General features: G+C 40.2%; 1 protein-coding gene across 6 annotated transcripts; it reads left to right on the top strand.

Moving 5' to 3' along the window:
* On the top strand, positions 1-22,132 carry LOC104952204 (transportin-1). 6 transcript variants are annotated; one of them, XM_010778972.1, is made up of 25 exons: positions 1-113; positions 251-367; positions 1,830-1,905; positions 2,451-2,600; positions 3,371-3,477; positions 8,711-8,844; positions 9,452-9,533; positions 10,624-10,746; positions 11,355-11,473; positions 11,789-11,849; positions 12,023-12,194; positions 12,384-12,536; positions 12,641-12,866; positions 12,989-13,160; positions 13,459-13,545; positions 13,643-13,750; positions 14,326-14,484; positions 14,575-14,662; positions 15,057-15,155; positions 15,293-15,388; positions 17,380-17,455; positions 18,325-18,424; positions 18,511-18,585; positions 18,826-18,965; positions 19,089-22,132. In XM_010778972.1, the coding sequence occupies exons 2-24, from the start codon at positions 263-265 to the stop codon at positions 18,931-18,933; spliced, it is 2,676 nt and encodes an 891-aa protein (XP_010777274.1). In that variant the 5' UTR covers positions 1-113; positions 251-262; the 3' UTR covers positions 18,934-18,965; positions 19,089-22,132. The 6 variants fall into 6 exon arrangements, with proteins under 6 accessions (XP_010777274.1, XP_010777275.1, XP_010777273.1 ...); XM_010778973.1 differs by having other exon boundaries at positions 248-367; positions 14,335-14,484; XM_010778971.1 differs by having other exon boundaries at positions 248-367.
* The last annotated feature ends 3,637 nt before the right edge of the window (positions 22,133-25,769 follow it).

Here is a 25,769-nt window from a genome sequence, read left to right as displayed (position 1 = left end):
TTCAGCTTGTTGCGAAAACGGATGTGGATCCTGTAACAGGCCCATGTCTGAAAACCCAGACAGACGGTCACTTTTCAACAGAAAGTCAGCTTCACTCGGCTCAGTCAAGACAGGTAAGAACATTTGTGTATCTAAAACCAGGTTATGTGTCTAAATAACGCACCGTTAACGTGTTATTGTGTTTTATGGGTACGCGTTTAGTGAGGCGTTTGATGACAAATCCTCAATGTTATTTCTTTATCCGCAGCAGCAGTAGAGCAAGATGGAGTGTGAGTGGAAGCCAGACGAGCAAGGACTTCAACAAATTCTACAGCTGCTGAAAGAGTCCCAGTCGCCAGATACCTCCACACAGAGATCGGTCCAGCAAGTATCCTTCCTCAAGCCAGACATGGATTATAACACATGCTTTGTTACATGTTATAATACTAGCCCGGGTTATTACCGTTATAACAGGTACGCAGGTGCTTACCGGTCGGTGCTTTTTGTCTCCAAGATGATAGAGTCAAAGCAGTCCGTGCCGTGCTCAAATGACTGCTGCATGGACAGCTATAACATTGGATATTGATGTACAATGTCAGGCTAATAAAACATTTCGCTACTGTACAAGTAAACGTCGCATGTAGGCTCGATACAGCAGCTTTAATCGCCATATACACCGAACAAATAAATGAACAGCCAATGCATGCCCCATTATGGCACTGAGCAAAATGCTGTTAATTCTATGTGATGTTCGATTTACATTTCTATATTGCATATTTTACATGCAAAATATCAAATATTGCATATTTTCAAAGCAAGCAGACAATTATCAGGTTAAATGCACTTGTATTATAATAATTCTCTTATGATGATGATGATATTAATGATATTATAAACATGCCTACATATGGCATCTAAATTATCTGAGGTACAAATAATCACCGGTCTTTAAAATACATATCTGGCTGTCACACTAAAATGTGCACACCAACGTTTTTATGCAAATACCATTGTGTTTAAGCAGAGATTACTTGTGTTGTTAAATGCACCGAACATATCAAACTTTCTTATGATAGGACACATTTCAAATCAAATGTAATCAGAATATAAATCATAAATGAGTATACTACTCTGAGAAAACTAACCCGGTCAGCATTACAAAGAGTGAAAAACAAAAAATCACATTCATTGATGTGCAGTTACATTAATTTAATCTTTCCATGTCTGATTACTGAAAAATCAATTCATGTTTGACAAACGACTATAATGGCGCACCCAACCAGCCTAATCAGCTAGCATTAGAAATATATATTCACTGCAGCTGGGACTGGACACACGAAGCAGGGAAGCTGTCTGGAAGATGTGTAGTTTCGTAATTACAGTTGTGTAACATTTAAAATGCATTATCCATCTTCTGTTGTCACCTTGCAGATTTGATATTAGAGAACATTTAGTATCCACTGCTCCATGCTGCTGGCCCCTGTGAGTCTTGTCTTGTTGCACGCTGATCTTAAATGATTTGCTTACGTAACGCATATATGTACTGCATCGTTAACTTGTAGGCAAGCTGCTGTGAAAGCCCTAAATACGCCATCTGTCTGGGGACGTACAGGACTCAGTCACGTCATATGACATATTTATGACCCCCCTCTACAACCATACACCTTCTCCCCCTCACACACCATTATACTGTTTCATTACAGCACTTAACTGCTTAACATTTGCTCTTTCTACACATCTTCAGAAGAGAGAGTCCATTATTACTTTGTGACGGTTTGCAGTGATGATGTGCTCTCTCACAGCCTTTTAACATCCATATGTACAGTGTCTTCCTCAACCACTTTTCCCAGAGACTCGAGCAGCTGAACCAGTATCCCGATTTTAACAACTATTTGATATTTGTTCTGACAAAGTTAAAATCAGAAGGTAAGCCCTCTCTTATAATCTCAGTTTCATTTTGCGGTGTGTGTGTGCTGTGTTCCTAGATCACCTGACGGTACTGGACAGTGTGAATGTCAGACATGTCAATTTTATGTAACTGTTCAGTGACAGCTCTGTTTGGCCATGACTCCGCGACCCAATGGCATCTTTGCCACAGATGATGTGGCGCACAGAATATGGGTCACTCTAATTTTAAACCTAATTCCTGGCAACACTCAACACTTGGCTTGACTGTCTGCACAGTAGAGCACCGAAATGTTAAGTGGTGTTAAGACATTTTAGGATGCTGTAACACTACTGCTCCTAGCTCAGATGCAACACACACATATTATACACCAAGTTACAAGGAAAATACATAGTGTAAGTCAATTGTTTCTTTTAAATATTTGTTGTTTTCCCTGTTAAAGCAAGGCTGTTTATGTTCCTCTGCTTGGGTTAAGTGAAAAATAATATAGTGGCAACAATATCCTGTGATCAACTAAATTGTTAGTTTACAATTCAATTATCTGTCTTTCCTCCACCCACACCAGATGAACCGACGCGGTCCCTGAGTGGGCTGATACTGAAGAACAATGTGAAAGCTCACTATCAGAACTTCCCTAATGGCGTGTCTGATTTCATTAAGAGCGAGTGCCTCCAGAACATCGGAGACTCGTCTCCTCTCATCCGGGCCACCGTGGGTACGTTACATCCTCCGCTGAATGGAATGGCCTGCTTTAATTGAGGCTCAATTAAATGATCACTCATCCTAACTCGCATGTTCATATGTACAGCAACACATATCCTCCCCAGTACTGTAGTGTAGGATGTTTAAAAGCAGCTTTTAGGGATGTATTGTTCTGTGTGATGTTTGGCAGTAGACAAAGCAGGTAAAGAGGCCCTATTATGGTTGTTGTGGTTTCCCCCTGCCTGAAACGCCTCAAATGGACTCCTTTGTTCCCTGCCGTAAAATAGTGACATCACTATGTAACCCGTGCACTTCTATTGGCTACCGCTCAATCACATTGTATGTGATAGGCTAAGAGACCTAGCGGTTGACCAATCACAACAGAGCCGGCCAGCTAACCAATGAGAGCCGACTGGACTCTGGTTTCAGACTGCAGCACAGGCAGTATGAGAAACATAAAGAGCTTTTTGAACATGAAAGCACAGGAGAGGCACTAAATGCAAATAAGAACCTGAAATTGAGCTTATTATCTGGGGATGAAGATTCCTGTTGATAAATATAAGATGTAATTAAAAAAATATAGGACAGTTTTCATTCACAATGCTAACTGACTGTATATGAAGCCTATCCCTACACGTCAATAAGTGTAATGTGATCTTGAAAGTCTGTATTGATTTTCACTCATGTTCTTTGTTTTGTTTGTATCATAAGGAAACAGTGTTTGTGCATAAGTTGTTCTTCTGTCACAGCGCTCTAACTAATATGAAATCCTTCACATTACAGGTATCCTCATTACCACCATCGCCTCAAAGGGAGAGCTACAAAACTGGCTGGAGCTTTTACCTAAACTCTGCCTGCTGCTGGATTCTGAGGACTACAACACATGTGAGGTAAGGATAAAAGAGGGAGATGAAGGTCTGAAGGCTGTGGGATTTTCAACTAATCAGACGGGGCCTATAGTAGGTGGTAGCATCTAGAGTGACATTATACTGTACTGAAGAACCATGACAGATAACATTTCTACTTTCTTTTTGCATCGTATACCTTAACTGTTTTTATAGGTTTACATGTAATGAGAGGGATTTAAAAGCAAGAAGTCTTTGGATTGGATTAATTCGGCAGCAACCTTAATATATTTCTGTATAAATTACTATCTGTTATAGCGTAATCAGAATGAGAGAAAGCATTTGCATAAATCAGAGGTATTAGATGACATCTGAAATCTTTTGACTACTCAATTAGCATTAAATATGGATTAAAATTCAAAACTGAATGCTGCCGCAGTTATTCATGCTTTGCTAATCTACAGTGTACCATCAGGATTTGTCGGCATACTAAAATAAAAAATGTTTAGCACACTATGTTGTCTACTGAAGCAATTTAATCTGGGGGCATTAAACTTAAACATGATAGTGTTTTTGGCTCAACCAGTATCTATATTGCAGTATATTTGAGAGATTACACTTGGCTTATTTAAGATATTATGGTATGGTATGTGTTAGTTGTATTAATTGGTGCTGGCGGTACATTTGGTTGCTTAAACATTATTTAGTTATTCTTTTGTCATAGCTGTGTGTGTGTGAGGAAGAAAGAGAGAGACTAAGTGTATGCACATTTGTGATCACACACTCGGGCTATAAGTAGGCATGTCTGGGCACGCAGCGCCGACTCGCTGTTTATTTCTTTATTTATTTGTTTATTTATTTATTATGGGACGGGAGCAGAGCTGGGTCAGCTGTAAAGCAGCATCTGGATAGCATCCTGCTGGCCAGATGAGCTAAAGGCAGCCTCACAGCTGGAGGGGAAGCCAGAACCGCAGATTTTTCACCATGGAATCGTTTGTTCTCTTTCTATCCTTTTTACCAGAACCATTTTGACCCCATTTTCTGATTTCGCTAACATCAATACCCAGAATAGCTTTTATAATATGCATATCAGCAAAGTACAATGTGTGTTGTTCTGTTCTTTGCTGCACATGCCATCTTTTGTAGTCCATCCTAATCCAATTCTTGCATCCTGGAAATATATTAGACCCATGTGATTGCTTTACGGTACGTCAGCTCTTATCAATGCATACAGTAGAAGTGCTTGATGTCCTGAGTTGTTGATCATATCAGTGCTTGTGTAGTGACAACATTGATGTTGGGGGTTAAATGCTCCATGCAACGGCCACTGTAATGAGAGTACAGTAGCTAGTGGTGGGTGTTGGATCACCTGATCTGTGTAATGGTGTTGAACCCATGCTTAGGTTCACATGAACTGGTCGTTAATGTGCTGTCAGCTGCATGTGCCTCTGACATCAGACTCTATAGGAAAAGGAAGAAACATTACATAAGAGAACACACAGAAAAAAAGTTACAAATTCAATGTAAATTCAGCTGTGTCCAAAAGGCAGGAAATAAGTACTAGCTACTCATCACCCCTTACAGCAGCAATGCCATTTATTTGAATGTACCGACTGAATTTGAAGGAAGACTTGTGACAGAAAATGGCTCTCCATGCAGCAGTCAGCCTCCTCTCTTGTAAAGCTCATTGAGATGCTGAGATTTAGGTCAGCTATTTACTGCAGAGGATCTTGAAGTGTATGTGTGTACAAGGCTTAACACTGAACGCGACCAAATGTTGCAACTCCTCATAAGGCTCCCTATAATTTTGAAAAGCAGCTTGGAAAGCTTCTTAGCGTTTGATGTTGAAGATGCTTAAGTTGGTGCTGGATCAGAACAAGTGTCTTGTTATCTTGTGATATAAAGTGCAAACTATTTATTTAAGAAGATTTGAGTGCGTTTGGCTATTTATTATAAAGTTTGGAAAGCTGATATGTTTTGCATTTCTATTTATTTCTTCCTGAAAAAAGCTAAATAAATACATGAAATGTAATAAACTAATAGGCAAATTCACAATTCACACAATGAATGGTTTGCGGTTGCTGGTAGCACCATGGATGTGCTTCTTTTGCAATCTGCCCTGTCTCAAGGTCCGATTCACAAAGACATCGCCCTAATGTTGTTACCGGGTGAAGTAGCCCATAAAGTTTTGCAGCGGAGTGCAATTTGTTCTTTTTGTTGCATCTGATTGTATTATCCACGTGGCAAAATAACATTGTAAATGCGCTTGAGTGCAATGTGTTGGAGTCGGCCTGAGGCAGGATGGGTTGTCAGGAAGGACTTGCTCGAGTGCCGCTTCCACAGAACAATCGAGGAAAGATACAAATGTAAGCCAAGGATTTAGGAAATGAGGAAGAGGAATGGTAACCTTAGTGTTTTTTCTCATGTATTTTAAGTGACTTTCTTTTGGGAGCTTTATTTGTCACGACACAAACCCCATTGCATCATGTCAGAATGAATTAGTTTGAGCAGACACCCCTGTAGTCTGAATGGGCTTCCGTTGTTAGCAACAGCTCTCTGAAGATGCCAATGATTCCACTGTAACTGCGTTGTGCAATCAGTGCTGAATTGGAGTGTTCTTGGGTTCCATTTTTATAGAAAGAGGCCAGTTTCCCACCATATGACCTCTCTTAAGCACGTGCAAATAGCAAAGGAGCACCGAGACCAATCGGCTTCACACCCTTTTAGGTGTTTTGCGAATTGCACTGTTTCTTTTTTTCCTAACTTTTGCCGGTGTAGTGGCAAAAAAAGCTGCACAATTATTTTGTGCATTGTCACTAAATGAATACAGTTTTTGCCAAGTGTCCTGGAAAATGTGTAATTGTTTGTAGTTCTTGCTTTATTAAGAGAATGTATGTCAGATTCTGCATATCTTGTAAATCCACTAGTGTATCCATGTCGTGCCAAACTAACTTTTAAGGTGATGACTGTTGCCATCGTGACCCAGAAATAATCCACACCATTACTGCCACACTTTGATATCTATTTGGGGAGTATGTTTGGTGGCTGCCAGTGTTGGGTTTCAGAGCAGTGTGCACTTAATATAAGCAACGAGGAACATGTTGGCCCTGCGCCATTTGATCAGGAGAACATGTCCTCTGTGTTGTGGATCAACAACAGATCAATGCAAGAGGATCTTCATCACTGTGACTGAAATATCCTCACACACACAACGGTCTCAAACTGAGCTAATGTCTGCTCATGTACGGCGGAGCAGAGGGTTGATTGGATACCTGATATAATCCAGACGTGTAGCTGTAAACATTAACAGATATGTTTACTTGGGTTGGATTATGACATTGTCTTATTTTAATAATCTTTTAAAAACCTACATGCATTTCTGTAATAAACAGCAAATCAACACGCCTAGGTAATAGCAGCTTCTGCAGCAGAAGTACCATAGGTCTTTTTCTCTGGGTTTCAGAGCAGCAGATGCATTAGGAGCCTCCACGCTGTAGCCCTCTCTCCAGCTCTATAAAAAGACAGGAGCAGGTGTGCTGGACGCCGAGTGTAATGTTGGTGGATGCCTTAATATAGGTTTTGCCTGAGAGCAGTTTTACTGTTGAGATTAATGGCAGTTGGAACGGTGTTGTGTAGATCGAATTGACGTTTTCTCCGGAAAGCAAAACGATTATATGAAAAATCGTTGTCACGTCCTCAGCCCTCGAGACATGTGTCACATTTCAGAGCCGGAGTCTGAAGGAGCTATTTGGTTTTCTAAAAGCATGCCTCTCTTTTCTCCGGCTGGCTGTCATCTGCATGACTTACATTCTGGCGTTTAATGACCTTCCACAGCAGGACTTGGAGGGAGGATTACATTTTAGATGCTTCAGCGTAACTGGAATGCTCTGAGGCCACGCCCATTTCTCTGCCCCTCTCCGTCCACTCACGGACAGCGTGGCGCCGGTGGGAGCACTCTTCTGTCCGGTTCCACTCATTTTCACGTGGGATGAGTTATTATGAATATTATAGTGCAAAGAGCTTAAAACTGCATGAATTATTTATTCATTTTAAAAACAACTACTTTAGTATTCTGCTTTGTAGGAAAGCTGGGTTTTATTGTATTTACAAGGCTGTTACGTATTTACGAATACAGGCTGCTATTTTCAGGTTATTTTGTCCAACAACAACAATCAAGATATTGAGTAAAAAGGAATTATAAAATGCAGAAAGGTAGAACATCTTTGCATTTTAGAAGGGGGCAACATTTTGGGGGATTTTCTTCTTTAAAAAAATGTCAACACTTATCGAACATTCGTTTTGTAACAATTCTTCAATCAGGCATCATTAGTTTTTTTATTATAGTACTATTCAGTTACATAATTTCTATATCTGGTGGTTTCATTTCAAAGCCTATAATACTATCATACCTTCTTTAGTCTCATTAAATGAGAGATGCATAATATCACCCCCCAAAAAGCATGCCTATTTATCAAGGTTCAATTGAGTATCATAAGTGAGGTTAACGTCTGTTTGCCCTTGGTTACACTTTGCCTCCTCCTCTCTGTGACCTTGACACAGTCTCCTCCTCATCCCCTCCTCGTTATTTCATCCGCTTGGCTCCTGCACATTTTGAGACAATTCTGTATCTGTCATCTGAAAGGAATGCTGACAAGGGAACGGTTTCCATGGAAACCCATTTCAGACACCGTCGGTGTCAATGCTGTTTTTTAAGTCTTCTTCTCATGCTGCATTTCTGTGAGAAAGACACTGAAGTCTGCAGCATATTGTGATACAGGCACTAACTGTGTGTGTGTGTGTGTGTGTGTGTGTGTGTGTGTGTGTGTGTGTGTGTGTGTGTGTGTGTGTGTGTGTGTGTGTGTGTGTGTGTGTGTGTGTGTGTGTGTGTGTGTGTGTGTGTGTGTGTGTGTGTGTGTGTGTCAACTGTTTGAAGGTTATTAGAGCAGAAGGGGATGCATTCTATTGAAGATCATGGGTGAGGGAGGAGGATGAATACATATGTGAGAGCTCCCACTGTGCAGAACAACATCCTCTATATGCCCCATGCCTATGTAAACAGAGATGTTATTACATGTGTTCCCTGCAGGGCCAAAACAACATGAACACATATTAAATGATATGGAGAATATATTGCAAAGTGTTGGTTTCATAATAACAAAAGAAGGTAAACAGAAACTCATCCCACCTCCGCAGACTATAGCTGCAGAGTAGCCTGCCTTGAGGATTGCTGTCTTGACTTTCTTATCAATCTTTTTCCTTTTTTTAATGTTACCTTCAGGGAGCGTTTGGAGCCCTGCAGAAGATCTGTGAGGACTCTGCTGAGATTTTGGACAGTGACCTCCTGGATCGTCCTCTCAACATCATGATCCCCAAGTTCTTGCAGTTTTTTAAGCACAACAGTCCTAAGATTAGGTATCGTATACGTTTTTTTTCCTTAAACTTTATTAAGTGTAAAGTGAAATCATATCTAAATCAAACCTGTTCCTATTTAACTAGGTTACGTAGGTAAATGTTGTAATGCTACGTCATTGGTGATATTACATTAGAATACAAATGTACGTTTGTATTGATGATGTATGATCATTTGTTTATTTTCCATATGTTTGTGATTTTGTGCTGTTCTGTGATTTTATAATTCCCCAAAATGTTTGTATTTGTTGTATTTACAATCTAAAAATCATTTCTTTGTTTCCCCTTCCTATGATTAAGAGTGTTTCTATCTGCCACCTATTTGAACTCATTCTAAATAAATCATCGACTAATGATTATGTTTTAAGCAGATATACATATCCTCTTGACTGTACATTATTTTTACAAGACAGACTAAAGGTCTCTATAGATTCACGGTTGAAGCCTCAGACTGTAGTAATGCCACAGGCTGTTAAGAAGAGAAGTCTTCCTCATACTTGGAGGTTAAATCAGTGGTGGCAGAGAAGAAGACAGGGGGAGCATTCATAGTGTGGGACATGTGAGGAAAGCATGTGTTTGTGTTCACTAAGTGCTGGTTATTGTTTTGCAGGTCTCATGCCATTGCCTGCGTGAATCAGTTCATCATCAGCCGGACTCAGGCTCTCATGCTGCACATCGACCCTTTCATTGAGGCAAGTGACAGTAATTCATCTTTACACTTCGTTGTCATGGATACAAAGATAACCATAAGCTTGAACGTAGTATATATGGAGCCAGAAGGTCTGTCAGGGAGGCGTGTGGCGCAGTGGGTAGGGCATTGGTGTTCGGATCAGGGGTCACAGGTTCGAGTCCCACTGCAGTCAGCATGTCGTTGTGTCCCTGAAGACACTTCACCCCAAATTGCTCCTGTGGGGATTGTCCACAGTGTTGAGTATTTAAGTGGCTTTGGATAAAAGCGTCTAACAAGTGACATGTCATGTAATGTAATGTCAACAATGAGAATGACCTCCCACCCTTCAGGTCATTAACACAAGCTACTTTACTGACTGCTCACTGAGGATTCATCTGGTTTCTCCTTAACTAGATTATAGGTTGACTAACACTTCTATTATTTATTTGATTCATCGATTACATTGACACATTGAGTTTCTGAACAAAGAGTAATGCAATAGCACCACTTAAATGTGCTTGCTTCTAGGAAATCAGTCGTTTAGCATAGAAAAAGCATTAGATAACGACTTGCTGACTGAAAAAAAGGAAGCCGGCTAAGACCAAAATAAATGCTTAGTTGCCTTATCATCTTTAGAAGTCATTCGTTAACTTCTGATTTAGTGTCGTCCCTTTTTAACATTTTCTTTAAAGGATTTATATTCCTAATGTATTTATTTAATTGATGAACATAGTGCATATATAAAATATTGCAGACATCTAATATTTTGCTGAAGGAAACTTTTGTATCTAATAGTGTAACAAATGACTTGGTGTTTTAATAGCAACCATCAGCGGGGTAACCATCATATACCAATTGATATACCATCCTTCAAATATAAATACATACAAAATGCACAGATAAGATGTTTTGCAGAAATGTTTACCTTTGTTAAAATGCTACTTAATGCTACTTAAAATGCTACTTAGCCCAACCCAATTCATATATATTCCGGAAAGCACTTTGTGTTTCAAATGCTATGCAATTCTAAGTATTGTTTGTGTTAGTTATTGCTGTTGCACACCATGGAAAGACCACATTATGACCCTTGAGTTTTTTTTCATCCTCTGTAGAACCTGTTTGCACTGGCGACAGATGAGGAACCGGAGGTGAGGAAGAATGTGTGCAGAGCTTTAGTCATGCTGCTGGAAGTCCGTCTGGACCGCCTCCTGCCACACATGCTCAACATCATAGAGGTCAGTGAGTCAAGACGAAGACTGAGAATGTGACAAAGGTTAAATAAGGATTAGTCAAACACAGGTAAAAAGATGTAGAATGAATATGTGTGTTTTTTAGTCTGGCGTATCTCGGTGTTGTCTGTCCAGCCAAAACTTGATCAAGTTAGTTTCTTAGCGACATCTTTTTATCAGAAACGATTGAAGACACATCAGTGAGCCACACCGTTTCACTGTGGTTCTTTCTCTATCATAAGCTCTGCAGTTTCATTTGAGTTCATTCCAAAAAACACTAAGGTTTTAGAAATGCTTGCTCACCAAAGTTTACTCCAGTTTTAGTGACGTTTGCTTAAAACTACAGTACTCAGCTGCTTTAGGAAATACTTTTTAAAGTATGTATTCACAGACATGGCATTAAAGTAAGCAAATATTGAGAGTATAATGCACCGTTGGTTTTGGTCTTTTAATGGGAGGTGTTTCTAAAAATATATAGAAAGACAATCTTTTTTGTAATAACTCCTGTAACGCCCTGTGGACGGACATGCTGGTGTTGCATTGGGATTTTTAGAAGAATATATGAAGTTTTGTTAATATAAAAGTATATAAGATATTTGCTTCATTTTCTTTAGTACATGCTACTGAGGACTCAGGACCAAGATGAAAATGTCGCCTTGGAGGCCTGTGAGTTCTGGCTTACTCTGGCAGAGCAGCCTGTGTGTAAGGAAGTGCTGTGTGGACACCTCTCTCAGTAAGAATACTCACACACACACACACGTTGCCACAATACACAGACTGACACTCGAGTGTTAATATTAGAAGCTGTTGATTCATAGCAACCTTGACAGTTAGCTGGTGAAGACCTTGTACTGGGATGATATTCTTCTTCCTCACATCAAGCCGGCTGATTAAGAGCCCTGACTGTTGACCTCGGCTGTAACATCTGTCAGCACGCTGTCACATTAAAGTGCCCCCACAGCAGGAATCACATGTGATAGATTGCCCGTGGCCTCTGACCTATCCTTGCCCTTTGTTCTCATCATGTTTCCTTTGGCCCCTGTTCCAGGCTCACTCCGGTGCTTGTCAACGGGATGAAATACTCCGAGATTGACATAATCCTGCTCAAGGTCAGTTTATACAGCCTAATATTTGTACCTGTAGGTAAGAGGATGAATTGCCCCATGACTCAGGATGACATGCAGTTCAATGAAGTGGTTTATGTGGTGTACAAATACATGTGAGTTTAATACTTTGTACGCAAAGATTAATAGAAGCTGATTCTTTTTACATTCACTATTAGGGGGACACCGAGGAAGATGAGGCTATTCCCGACAACGAGCAGGACATCAGGCCGCGCTTCCATCGCTCCCGCACAGTCGCCCAGCAGCATGAGGAAGACGGGATCGAGGATGACGACGATGAGGATGATGAGCTGGATGATGATGACGATACCATCTCTGATTGGAACCTGCGTGAGTTCAGAGCCAGTGCCAACATTTCTTTCAAAATGATTCAAAAACCTCCATTTGAATGGTCTTTCGTACAAAGCTAGCTAACAAAATATGAATGACTTGTCTTCTGTACCTGTGATGTCTGTTTGATGTTTGTCCGCTCATTTCTGTGTTTGTATGTGTGTCCCTCTGCTGTTCACCGAACATTAGGCAAGTGTTCGGCTGCAGCGCTGGACGTGTTGGCCAACGTGTTCAGGGAGGACCTGCTGCAGCCCATCCTGCCCCTCCTCAAAGAGCTGCTCTTCCATCCCGAGTGGGTGGTCAAAGAGTCTGGCATCCTAGTGCTGGGGGCTATAGCTGAAGGTAAGAAGGGATAGAAGAAGTGAGGACAAAACACGAGGTGTAGAATGACCCCAGATTATGGAAAGTGACAGCTTTAAATGACTCTGTTCCTCCCCCGCCTCCAGGCTGTATGCAGGGCATGATCCCGTACCTGCCCGAGCTCATCCCCCATCTGGTCCAGTGTTTGTCTGACAAGAAGGCCCTGGTGCGGTCTATTACCTGCTGGACACTGAGCCGCTATGCCCACTGGGTGGTCAGCCAGCCCCCAGATACTTACCTGAAACCTCTAATGACGGAGCTGCTCAAACGCATTCTCGATAGCAACAAGCGTGTGCAGGAGGCTGCGTGCAGGTGAGCAAGAAGCGCTGATGAAGTCATTTGACACATAAAACAATCTTTCAGGTGTTGGGATCGCATGCATATTTCTTTAGGTACTGCTTGCTGTATGATGTTTTCTTCCCTCTCCTTTTTAGTGCCTTCGCCACTCTGGAGGAAGAGGCTTGCACAGAGCTGGTTCCCTACCTGGCGTTCATCCTCGACACCCTGGTGTTCGCTTTCAGCAAGTACCAGCACAAAAACCTGCTCATTCTTTACGACGCCATAGGAACCCTCGCAGACTCCGTGGGGCACCATCTCAATAAACCGGTATGCAGAACGAAAAAAACTAAACTCAGTTTGACTTCACATTTAAGGTTAATATAAAATTAGCACACACTGACATCACAAACCTTCTTCCTCATTTCTCTTTTGTTGTGCTAGTAGTATATAAGATATATAAGATCTTATAAGATGTATGATCGTTCAAAAGTATCAGCACATCTCCCAGGCTTCATAGATTTGTTTGAATGTCTGGGTTTGTGCTTTACCATCTTTTATGATCATGCCCACTCCGAAATGGCATATTCTTTGTGCAAAGGCTAATTGAGTCTGTGTTATTTGATAGGAATACATCCAGATGTTGATGCCTCCACTGATCGCAAAATGGAACCAGCTGAAAGATGAAGACAAAGATCTGTTCCCTTTATTAGAAGTGAGTCTCTGATGCAGATGGTGACTCGTTGTGTCAGTCTCAGTTCTGAGTGTATGAACACACACTGACTTTGTCTCCCCCTGCCTGCCTTCCTCAGTGTCTGTCGTCTGTAGCCACGGCACTGCAGAGCGGCTTCCTGCCCTACTGCGAGCCTGTGTACCAACGCTGTGTCAACCTGGTGCAGAAGACCCTCGCTCAAGCCATGGTGAGTGTGTATGGCTCCTGTTATTTTCTTTATACGCAGAAAAAGCACATTCAAGGTGCCGGACACCTTTGTTGTTGACGATACCTTCTGTACAGACGGGCTAAACTTAAAGGGATGGTTTTGAAGTGGGGAAGTATGAGCTTCTTATCTATAGTCAGCAGCTCGTATAATACCCCAAGTATGGAGGAACTGACAGGAGTATGTGCACTGAAGCCAGGCGATGTTCTGCCGTGGGCGTCAAAACCGGTTAATGTTGATTATCATCAGATACCAATCGGGACTGAATTATTTTCTATTGTTTCTGTGATAACAGATTTGAACAATCACCCCTCGTGAAATCTGCGAATATTTTCTATTTAAGTATCTAGTTATGATTTTAGATTTCCCATAGTTTTGCTGTATATGCTTATATAGGCTGCTAAAAAAGGGAGTGAATAGATACAGCAGTTATAGGACAACTAGGCCTGAATAAATAAATAAACATACTTGAAAGTCCCTTCCCCAGCGTGTTTTTTGCTATGTAGTTGCCCTGATTTAGCATTTCCTGTGAATGTAATGCAACCATTTTTATTCAGCTTTATCAGTCACAGCCGGACCAGTATGAGGCTCCAGACAAAGACTTCATGATCGTGGCTCTGGACCTCCTTAGTGGACTGGCTGAGGGTTTGGGAGGCACCATAGAGGAGCTGGTTGCTCGGAGCAACATCCTCACCCTTATGTACCAGTGCATGCAGGTGAGGGGAGTGAACAACTTGAGCAGCTAATCTGATAAACTGATTAAGTCTCGCATTGTTCACCTTTTGTTTTTTTCTGCAACCCTTCAGGACAAAATGCCAGAAGTGCGTCAGAGTTCTTTTGCTCTGCTAGGGGATTTAACCAAGGCTTGTTTCCAACACGTCAAACCATGCATCGGTATGTTCTCTCAAGATCACTCTTAAAGAGGCCCTATTATGCCTCCTGGGGTTTCCCTTTTCCTGTAGTGCGTTTTAGAGGGTTTTATGCATGTAAATGGTCTGCAAAGGCTACAATCACAATCCGAAACACTCAAAGTAGCTGACCAATCAAAACAGAACCTAACCAGAGCTAACCAATCAGAGCAGACTGGGCTCTGGATTCAGACTGAGGGTGAAAAGAGGTGCAGGCAGTATGAGAAAAAGAAAGCGCTTTTTGAACATTAGAGCATGGAGACATGTCCCAGTAGAGACACAAAATCAAACATGAAAATGAGCGTGATAGGGCCTTTGAACATTTATTTGGAAATAATGTGTATGTCAGTTGCTAAATGAACTCGCTTTCTTTCTTCCAGCTGATTTCATGCCCATACTGGGTACTAATTTAAACCCAGAATTAATATCAGTGTGCAACAACGCAACATGGGCAATCGGAGAAATATCTATACAAATGGGTGAGTGCCTGAATTTCCTCTTCTTACCACAATATATCACAATTTCCTGTGTATATTTTGCTGTCAGAATACAGTCACCTTAGTTAACAGTGAACACATTTCTTTCCATGGTTTTCTTACTGTTCCTACACCCCCAGGCTCTGAAATGCAGCCGTACATTGCCATGGTGCTGCACCAGCTGGTGGAGATCATTAACAGGCCCAACACCCCAAAGACCCTGCTGGAGAACACAGGTACCACTCGGTGGCGGTACTGAGCCAGCCGCCACACACAGGGAGGTGCTCACACACACTCAGTTCCAGCCAGGAATCACAGCACTCTCTAGGGAGCCTGTCCTACCCTTTAATGTTCCTCCAAACAACCCTTCCCAAGCCACGGGCCTTACAGGTTTGGCTGGTTTCTCCAAAGTTAAATATTTCAGATAGTGATTTGCAACCTGGCAGTGTGGCCTGGAAATAGAGATAAAAGAAAGTGAGACCCCGGGCGAGCCCCAGTGTGAAATACTTGAATCCAGCGAGCCTTGTAAGTGCCCAGTCTTGGAAGATACTAATGTGCACACATAGGAGGAGTTATAATACTGAAACAGAAGAAAGGAAGTGTGTGAGTTCACAGCTTTACATAGTTACCTGTTACCGTAGGACAATCATCAACACTTAAACAATAACTACTGATTAATGATTGAGAGAACACCTAACCTGAATAAATGAAATATATCATTTCAAAAAGGTTACACTGTGCTCTTGTTTTTACCAGTTCAATTGGAAATTATGATTTAATGAGACCAACAAAGATGCATTCAAGGGCGAAGTGTAACCTGTCTAAATTAATAAAATTCTAGGGACTCTGTAGATGTGTTCCTGTTTGTTTGCTGTCAGTTTATTTGTTGCTTTTATTTACTGTTGTTTAAATGTGGATGCAAATCTGCCAATAGATGTTAAATGTTGTTAAGAATGGCCAATGTTTGATGCAGGATACATGATAATTATAACGGTGTCATGCCCATTGAATGTTTTCATCTGACCCAAGATATATTTGACCATTTGTTCCCTGTTTTCAATGTTTTAATTGAAAACACAACATGGGCCTAAAGGATATTTAGGGAAGAGGATTAGGGCCAATGAGGAACACATATTGGGATGTGACCAAAAGTTAAAAGAAGAAGTTTGGTTCTGTCTTTAATCTCAGAATTGGGGGGGAAAAAGGAAAATATAAAAACAACAAAAACAGGAAAAATTAATTCTCACATAATTTTTATTTCCAGAAATATCATAATAGATTAAAAAAAACAAGAAATATTTTTCAATTCTGAGATAAAAGTTTTTTTTTTCATCACATCCTAAAAAATGTTTCTCATATGGCCCTAATCCCTCTTCCGTTGATACAACATTTCTCACAAAATCTAAGTTTTCTTATGTCTGTCAGAGATTTTCCAGGTTATCACTGGAGCTAAATTTAAACGACCTCCACCACAGATGTGGCAGAGTGCGTGGTGGCACTTTTCAGTTTGTCTCTGATCAGCTTATCCTGCACCGAACTTTATTCTAATGAGCATACCATCTGCTTTCCGCATGTGTCATTGGACTGTTCATAAATGCCTGTTTGTTAATGAGAATGTCACATAGTTTTGTGTCTCTTAAACTTAGGTCCTCCCTCCTCTCTGCCTCATAAGAACCTGCTGTGCTGGATACTAGTCTCCATCCATGTAGTTGGCTTGGAGTAAACTGTCCTTTTTTCTTTTCGAAAGAACCAAAAAAACAAACACATTTCTGTTTTTGTTATGAACAATTTGTGAGTTTAAGGGAGAAATCTCTGAATCGCTCTTGTTGAAGCCAGTAACATACACATGCTAACTTAGCTTGCTAGCTTGTGTCTTCACATTTTAAATCAAGCTAATGAATTTCAATCACTTTCGATCCATATGATTTGTGAAAGCAGATGCCATTGTTTGCCTTTTTCTATGAATGTCCTGTCAAAGTTGTCAATGTGTTCTCCCTTAAACGTGTTGTATGTTTTTTTTAGAGTGTCATATTTTACATTCCTCCCCGTGATAAAAGGGGCAGTAATAATCGACACCAGTGAAATCTTCTGTTAATTATCATACACAGATTCTGTTGATTTATGTCTCTGAGTTGTTTGTTTTTTCTTTATTTTTCTCCTCCCCCTCCTCATTGCTCATGTCTTGGTTGGCGTTTGGTGGTGTGTAACCGTGATTGCGTTACCTTAGCAATAACAATTGGTCGTCTTGGTTACGTTTGTCCTCAAGAGGTGGCACCCATGCTACAGCAGTTTATAAGACCCTGGTGTGTATTATTCAATCTTTTATTTAATTCATCTCCTCTCTGCTTTCTTCCTCTCTTCTCGTCTGTCTCCTGTCGCTCCCTGTTCTGCTCTGTTCCTCTCCTCACTTTCCTTCTCAAACAAAAGTCTTTTCAGTTTTTATTTTGATTTGATATCAGTTTGTAATCATTGCCAACCATGTGACTAACCCTGTCCTCTTTTAGGTCTTACTTGTGATTTGTTTTTGCCTCAGTAGCACCTTCATGTATTATACATTAATTTGTTTAATTTCTAGTTTTCTGTCATTGTTAACTGTTGTTAACCTAAAAGATGCATGGGATCAGATTTGTCACATGCCTGCTGGTTCAGAAAAAAAACTCGAGAAAGGATGCAGTCTTTGCTGCAGATAGAGCATACAAAATGCTACATGTCCTTTCTCATATAGTAATCACCCAGCTGCATGTGCCTGTCCCAAAAATGACCCAGACCTCCTTTAGACATATTTAAAAAGTAATGTTATTGTTAAGGTGCTATAGATGAGGTTTTGCTGAACACACTGCTCATAGACAAAGGTTATAAGAGATCAAATGAGTTGTTAAAAGTAGAAAAACAAGTTTTATGTTTTGTGTGCATGCTTGACTTGTTGTGGTTATCTCTCAGGTCATGATAGACACAAATGTCTCCTCACATAGAGTCAATGATATGTTTAAGGATAAAGACAATAATGAGTAAATACCTCAACAGTATGTTTGTACTAAGGTTGGAAATAGGCTATATTTGATTATTTATCTAAAATATAAAGATAGTATATTCATTATAGGTATTTGCATTCATAGTGGCAATAGTTTTTATTTTTTGAATGTCTGATACATGTGGTCGTCCCTGTTGTCAGGTGCACCTCTCTAAGAAATATAAGAGACAATGAGGAGAAAGACTCTGCGTTCAGAGGAATCTGCACTATGATCAGTGTAAATCCAGGAGGTGTAGTGCAGGTGAGGTCCAGAGACACCATTTGATTGTGTTTATTATGTTGTTTCCCTCATTTGAAATGTTGGCTCACCTGTCTTCTCTGGAACAGGACTTTATATTCTTCTGTGACGCAGTGGCGTCCTGGGTAAATCCAAAGGACGATCTAAGAGACATGTTCTACAAGGTAAAAGCGGAACAGTGCCAACATGTACTAGATAAAATCACAATTCAAAAGTATGATCTCATTCCCTCATGAATTAATCATGCACTGAGACCATTTACTCCTGTCTGCCCACCAGTGGTCAAATGGAGGAATTACAGTATCTACAATTGACGCCAATAATAATCCCATCGTGCAGGAGATCTATTTTGAACGCAGCCGTCATTACAACTTGTTTGAAATTCTCCCGGTGTTTCATTTCAGATCCTTCACGGCTTTAAGAACCAGGTGGGCGAGGACAACTGGAGACGCTTCTCAGATCAGTTCCCCCTGCCACTGAAAGAACGCCTGGCAACCTTTTACGGGGTGTAACCGTTTCCACGGCAGCATGCCTCATCACTGGGGTCAGTTTCCTCTCCAAGAACGTGCTTTTGCAAAATACATTGAAAATAAAAGTCTTGACGGTGTTTTATTTCAAATGTTGCTGCAGGATGGTGTTCTAATGAGCCTTCTCTTTCTCTGTGCAGGTTATTCACTATGGGAGACAATATAGGGAACCTCTTTTACCCAGGGAACATTTTACCCTTTACTGGGGGGAAGGGTCTGCCTGCTGAGGGGAGGGAAGGGTGCGGACCCTTCCCCGACCTGAAGGACGGGGTGGGAGGGAGGTGGTAGCTGCAGTGCTCGGTGCCCCCATGCACAGGCAAGGGGGGGAAGGGACTGCCAAAACAACCTTATCATGGGAGGAAAATTCATGTTATCACATCTCAATCAGAAATATTGAAATCTATTACCCTTCTTTTTTTTCAACAATTAATACAATCTTTTTTACTGTTACCTGAACTGCTGAAAAGAATTGTAAGCAAAACAGGAAGCTCGGTTAAGCATTTGCTCTTCAATTTGGGTACAAAAGTGCAGAGCAGATACACATTTATTATCATGTCAAGTGATGGCATAAGGTCGTTTGAATGACATCTCAATTCTACAAGTTGAGTTGAAGACTGTTCTTTGAAGAATGGAGAAGGTATTTTCTCTTAATACAAGGACAGCTTAAAGCTAATGAATAGCAGCTGATGCTAATAAAGCATCATATTGGACCCGACTCATTTGATTACGCTGCATATCACCAAGAATTAGTTATCACCCTTATAGTTATTAGATTTTTTAAGTATTTCTAATTTTTATCAGGGCAAAAGCTGTCAATTATGGCACTGGAGAGCACAAGGTTTTCTTTAAAAAAGCAGCTTTTCTGGGAATAGGTAGCATGCTTTTATCGTTGTGAAAAGCTGTGGAACATTAGTGGTGTGTGTTGCGTTTGACAGCTGTCATTGCCCTGCGATAAGGTTCTTCTTCAACCTTATAATTTATCTATTTACAGTACTTTTGTTTGGTTTTCCTCTGCCAGAGAATTACGGCAAACAGATGTAATGTAGCATGACTGGGTTTACACACCAAATTTAAGGAAATGTGTCAAATCTTGGCTGTGATGTAGCGTCCGAGTGAATTTGGTCTTGTGGCGTGAATGTGACATGGACATTCATCAGAAAAGCTTTAGACGCTTCACAATCCTTTATATTGTCTGAACCTCACGAAGGAGAAACACGGAGGGGACAACACATCGACCCGAATCCTGTCTTAGTGGTTTCTTTTGGCTGTCAGAACCACGCAGTCCATCGAATGAATGTTCAATATGTTAATGTACTGACGTTTTCTTCTTGGTTGTTTGGCTTCTTGTGCTCAAAGCATGATCTTGAGGATGACTATAATGTTTTGGGTGGTTGTGTTTTGTGGGGTACTTTCATCTCTTGCATGTTGGTGGCCCCTCACAGCCCAACATAAAGTGGGAAGGGGATAACGGGGAGGGGGAGGGGAGCTTTAATTACAACATAGTAACCATTCATGTATTGCAACACTGGGACTTTTATAACTTCACATCAATGTTGCTGGAGTGTTCTCCCTAAACGTTTACCCCATAGCTGGATGTATAGTTTTGAAATACTGTGAAACTACAACATGTTATCGTCTCTGGTTGTTTTGCGCTGTTATATTTTATAAAAGTGTGTAAGTGTTCAGATAGCCTGAATGTATTCCATGATGGGTTGGAGAGATAGTACGATTTTTTTTATTTAATTTTTTTTATATGCCCTGCCAGTAATTTTTCCTCTGCTGGCCAGAGTAGTAACTGCAGTATTTTAATCATTCACGATGCACATGACATGCACTTAAAATGTAAATGGCAAGTGCTTGAAATTTATGATGTAGCCGAACCCTTCAGAATATGACCTTAGCGTAACGGGATAATGAATTAAGTATTGCTGCTAAAATGTATTTACCTAATGCAATAAGTCATGTAATGGGGTGATGCGCTTTTGAAAGTGTCTTCGATAAACGTTAAAATTTTATAACTGATCTCTTAGATTTAACATTAATATAAGGTAACACTGAATACAGGATATAATGCATCATGGAATACAGAGGCAAATACTTGTATGTGCCACATCATTTTGTGTTTTGAAGTGATTTTGTTTGTCTCATTCCAGCTGTTTGGCATGCAAAAAAAGAGGAGTAATCATGGCTTGATGGGGTGTGCGTGTATGTGCGTGTGTGTGTGCGCACGGTCCTGGTATTCTGTCATTGAGAGAGTGTAGGTCTTTAAAACACATGCAGAACCATTACTGTGCTGTATTTCTGACTTGACTGCTGCTATACATTGTAGTTGTGTTTCACTACTTGAATATGTGTTTTCTATGTGTTAACCTCAGGTTGTCTGTGTCCAGTGTTATTTGTTATCATTTCCCCCATGTGTACGCCTTCATGCATCTCCTCTCAACAACTAAAGATTAGTAAATATCTCGCCCTTCATATTAAAGATGGGTAAACAAGCGTGTTAATTGACATTAATCGTATATGTGTGCAACACTGCTAGCTGTCAAATGTGATTACAGCTGCAAAGCAGGGGGAAGAATAAAATGGTTACATACTTCATGTACTTTTGTCAGAAGTGATTGTTATAAGACTATGGTAAATATTTAGTGTAATGTGTACACAATGCCTTGAGAGCAAATATGTTGAGGTTTTGTTGGTGTTTGCATTAGATAAACTGTATCTAAAGGAAGCAGTAACACCTCATTTAAAAGAAAAGAAATAGGTTGACAACTCATAAAGATAATGTTATAAGCATAATTTGCAAACATCAGTTCGACTTTCTATGAAGCTTTACTGAAAATTTGTATTTTATAAAAGCGCCCACCAATATTAAGGAATGTCTGGTCAAAGAACTCCTGTATTTTTATTTAGCCTTTGAACTTGATTAGACTATCTGCCTTCATCCTTTTTTTGCTAATAAAAGCAAACACTTGATTTTGATAGACATGATTTGAATTTTCTTTTTTTGAATAAGCTGCTGACATTTTAAAAAAGTAATACTTTTGGGGCCACCAAATATTTTGGATCATGCAAAGAATCTATATTGTACTGTAGTAATTTTGTAATATTTGTAAGATGATATAGTGGATGTGACTGGTTACCATTGCTTGAATCTGTACATTGTTCCAATAAATTGTTTACATTATATGTGTCTGTTTCTTGTAAGTGTAGAGCATTCATCTCGCTGCAGCTGCACAAACATGAACAAGAGCAGGGACAAAACTTGTGTTGATTCATCTGTCAAATTTGTAATAATAGGTGTTTTTTGTATATTATATAGATAACCCTTCTTGTTACAATGGCAAAGATTTAAAATGTGTCCCCCTCTCATTTCTTTAGATACATGTCAGTTATCAATTAGACCAACAACATTAATACATAGGTATTTACTCTACTTCATTTGTATTTAAAAAGAACAATTTCACCCCATTCACCCCCATTTCACATGCATTAAGATAGAAAGGAAACATTTGTGAATAATTGTTTGGGCACCGCAAACACTGATTTCCTATTAATTGTCCAAACGCTACACACTATTGTAATAGAAGCTGTGCCAATATGACAATGTATTGTCGAGAAAGAAACCCAGCACTCAGAAATTGCTCTAATTTCCGGTTGTTTGGGACCCAAAAAGTAGGCCTACCCCCCAATAATTATTTCTTGAACATTTCTTTAGATTATGTTTATTTGGTCTATTCTATGACAAAAAAAACTCTCCAAATATTTTCCCGCAAAATGGCATCATAGTGCGTACCATAGAGGGTTAACAATGAACCTATAGTTAACTTTTTGATCAAAAAAAATGTTAAATAACATTCATAAATGTTAAACAACCCATGGTACCACAAATAATCAATCATTGTTTTTCTTTTTTGTGAGTTTAAAGAAAATGTGTAAAAAAATCCTCCCTGACAAACATACAATTAATCGGAATTATTAGATGATTGAAGAGTAAACTTCACAAGTTGTGTTCACAGCTGTTTGGAAAATGGCTTAATATGATACAATAAACTATTATGTTATTTCGTATGTATCTGAGCTAGCAACTGTTTATTTTTCGCTTTTTATGTTATCAGTCAATTATGACAGACAGTTTTTAGGCTAATTCGCAGCTTTCTTCCGTTCAATATACCACTGCAACAGCCTACATGAGTACGGGAGTTTACGTGAAACACATGAAGGCAGCATTTTACCGAACTAGTGTTAATCCGCCAAAGGAGGCGCTATTTCTTCCATAAAATGTAAACGGGAAGAAGCCATAGGGGAGAGAGATGCAATACAGACGGGTGGAGGTGGAGTCTTTAGGTGGGGAGGGAGAAGAAAGGGGAGAGGAGGAAAACGGGGAAAGGCAGATACAACAGAAACGGGGGGAGGACGGTGGATGATTTACGCGTCAAAAGTTGCCTTACAACATATTTAAGAGTTGCGGCGAAGAGGAATAAAACAAGATGATAATGCCCTACTTCCTAGAGAATTTCTGGGTAGGTGGTGCTTTTATTTACGTTGTTTACAACCGGTGCTATTCCTTATTATTCTGTTGGTGTGTTCCCTCCCTATCATGGCCATGTCAGCCAGGAATCAAATGTTATTAACGTTGCAGAGGTTCATAGCTTGCTGCTGTCTAGCCGGTGGTGTCCGGTGCCGCCAGACTTACTGGTCAGCAGCTCCCCGGCCATCGTTCATTTTCCTCGGCGATTATTATTTTGCCACCCCGGGGGTTTGGGCCTCTGTAACCCATCTAACTTGAAACCTCGAAGAGTGCACCCTTCATCCCGCTAATTGGCTGTTTTAGGCTTGCGTGGAATGTTTATGGTCATTTCCTTGAATGCTATTGGTCACATTGGCTGTCAGTCACAGCCCCTGGACGTACGCGTCATTTTCTTCCGTAACAAAGTTTCAGTGAGAGACCAGATGTTTAGTAAGTTAGAGAACAGCTTTAAAAAACACGAAATCACTCTCCTACTGTATCAGATATTAAGCCTATATTTATATAGCGAGTGCTGAGGTATATGTATTACTAATAAGCGGTATACAGTGTTATCTATTTACTTCCGAAAGGACATTTCTCTTCCGATTTGACGTGGCTGCGGTAGCAGGTTGAAAAGTAAAAGCAATGTCTTAACCAAACCACCGAATAATTTCCTCCTCAGTGCTCCCTTTACAACAACCTGTTGATCTTTTTTTATTGCTTTTGCAAAACCCTAAAGTCCTAAAAATAGACTGTTATTGAAAGTGAGAGAAATTCCAGCTTTATTTGGGCTAACAGCTCTAAGCTAAGGCCAACGATTGTATGCATTGATACCACTGTTGCAAGTATGGGTCATGTTTTAATTTGTGTTGAATCATTTAGACAGTTGTTAATGCTGTTATCTTGGTTGACCACCCTAAAGTGTTTTGATCAATAGGCAAAGATAAATGGGACGACTGCAAATGGGATGTATTTGCTAATAACTGTGTTATTGCTTTGCTCTGTTGGTTAAGATGATACAGCTTGTTAAAAATGTAGTGCTTCAATTAAAATTCATATTGCATGCATGCACTGTGTAATACCTGAGGTAGTATGCAGTATATTTATTGCTCTGAATTTGGATATGATAATGTGTATAACTATTGTATTTTAACCTTCTTCAACTTCTTATATTAACCTTTTCAACTTTAGCTTTATTCTTTTAATGCGCTGTATCATTCACCAAGTCAAATTGTTGTGTACATTTGGCGAATGAAGAATGATACATATTTGAATGGATTAAGTGCTTCTTTGTTGATTAAGAAGGTGATACATTACTATTTTCCAGGCTTATGCTACAATACAAAGTACTGTCACATAGCCAACACTCATATTGCATCTCCGTCTTCTCTAATGCGGGAAACACAGCTTTGGTTTGTAGCCTCAGTGGACCTCACTACCAGCTAACACAGCTGATAACATTAGCTGTGTTACTGAAAATTACATTAAGTAAAGTCATTTTTAAAAGCGCAGTGCTGTCAACCCAAAAGCCCTTTTCTAAAGGAGACTTCATCATGAACTAAATGGAGGAGAGGAGAGCCGAGACGCTCTTGATTCTTCAATCTGCCCTTTGTGCCCTGTATGGGGACACAAGAGAATCCAGTGATGGCAAAGATCAGCTGTGTGTTTAACATGCAGGACACACACACACTAGGCATTAGGAGTTGCACCCATTTCCCTTTGACTTGACTACAAATCATCCCCACAAGCAGACACACTTTTGAGAATACACCTGTCTCCGCTCTGTGCTCTTTCACTCTGTGGCCAGGATACATTTTCAATGATTCTCTTCTTTGAGTGCAATCTTGGCATGAGTCTGTGATAGACAACATGTCCCCTCAGCTGAATAAACATGTTCTTTAGGAATTAGGAGCCAGACATGGAACCGCCATGGCGTCTCTCTGTCAAAGCTGCAGCACTCTTTTTGTTGTTGTCCCTGCTACATTTCCGCTCAGTAGGTTCGTGTTCAAGTTTCGCTTGTCCGTTTCCCTTTTTCTTTGTGAAATGTGCACCAGTAAGCTTAAGTGAACTGAGGCCTGTTGAGGAAAGTCTGCATGTGAGATTGTCCCCACATGTGCTGAAATATCTCAGACACATGTCAAGTTAGCAAAAGCAGCAGGTAGTTGGCCTGAACTTAAGGTTTTTGAGCAATACTTCTATGAGAAGTACATGTTTAATGTGGAGTCATGGGAAAATCAGATGGAAGCGTGATAAGCAAACAGTGTTGGTGTGTGTGTGTGTGTGTGTGTGTGTGTGTGTGTGTGTGTGTGTGTGT

This window comes from Notothenia coriiceps, unplaced genomic scaffold (assembly GCF_000735185.1).
Source record: "Notothenia coriiceps isolate Sejong01 unplaced genomic scaffold, NC01 NC01_scaffold00019758, whole genome shotgun sequence".
In the NCBI taxonomy this organism is placed as follows: domain Eukaryota; kingdom Metazoa; phylum Chordata; class Actinopteri; order Perciformes; family Nototheniidae; genus Notothenia; species Notothenia coriiceps.
This window is presented reverse-complemented; position numbering and strand designations above follow the sequence as displayed.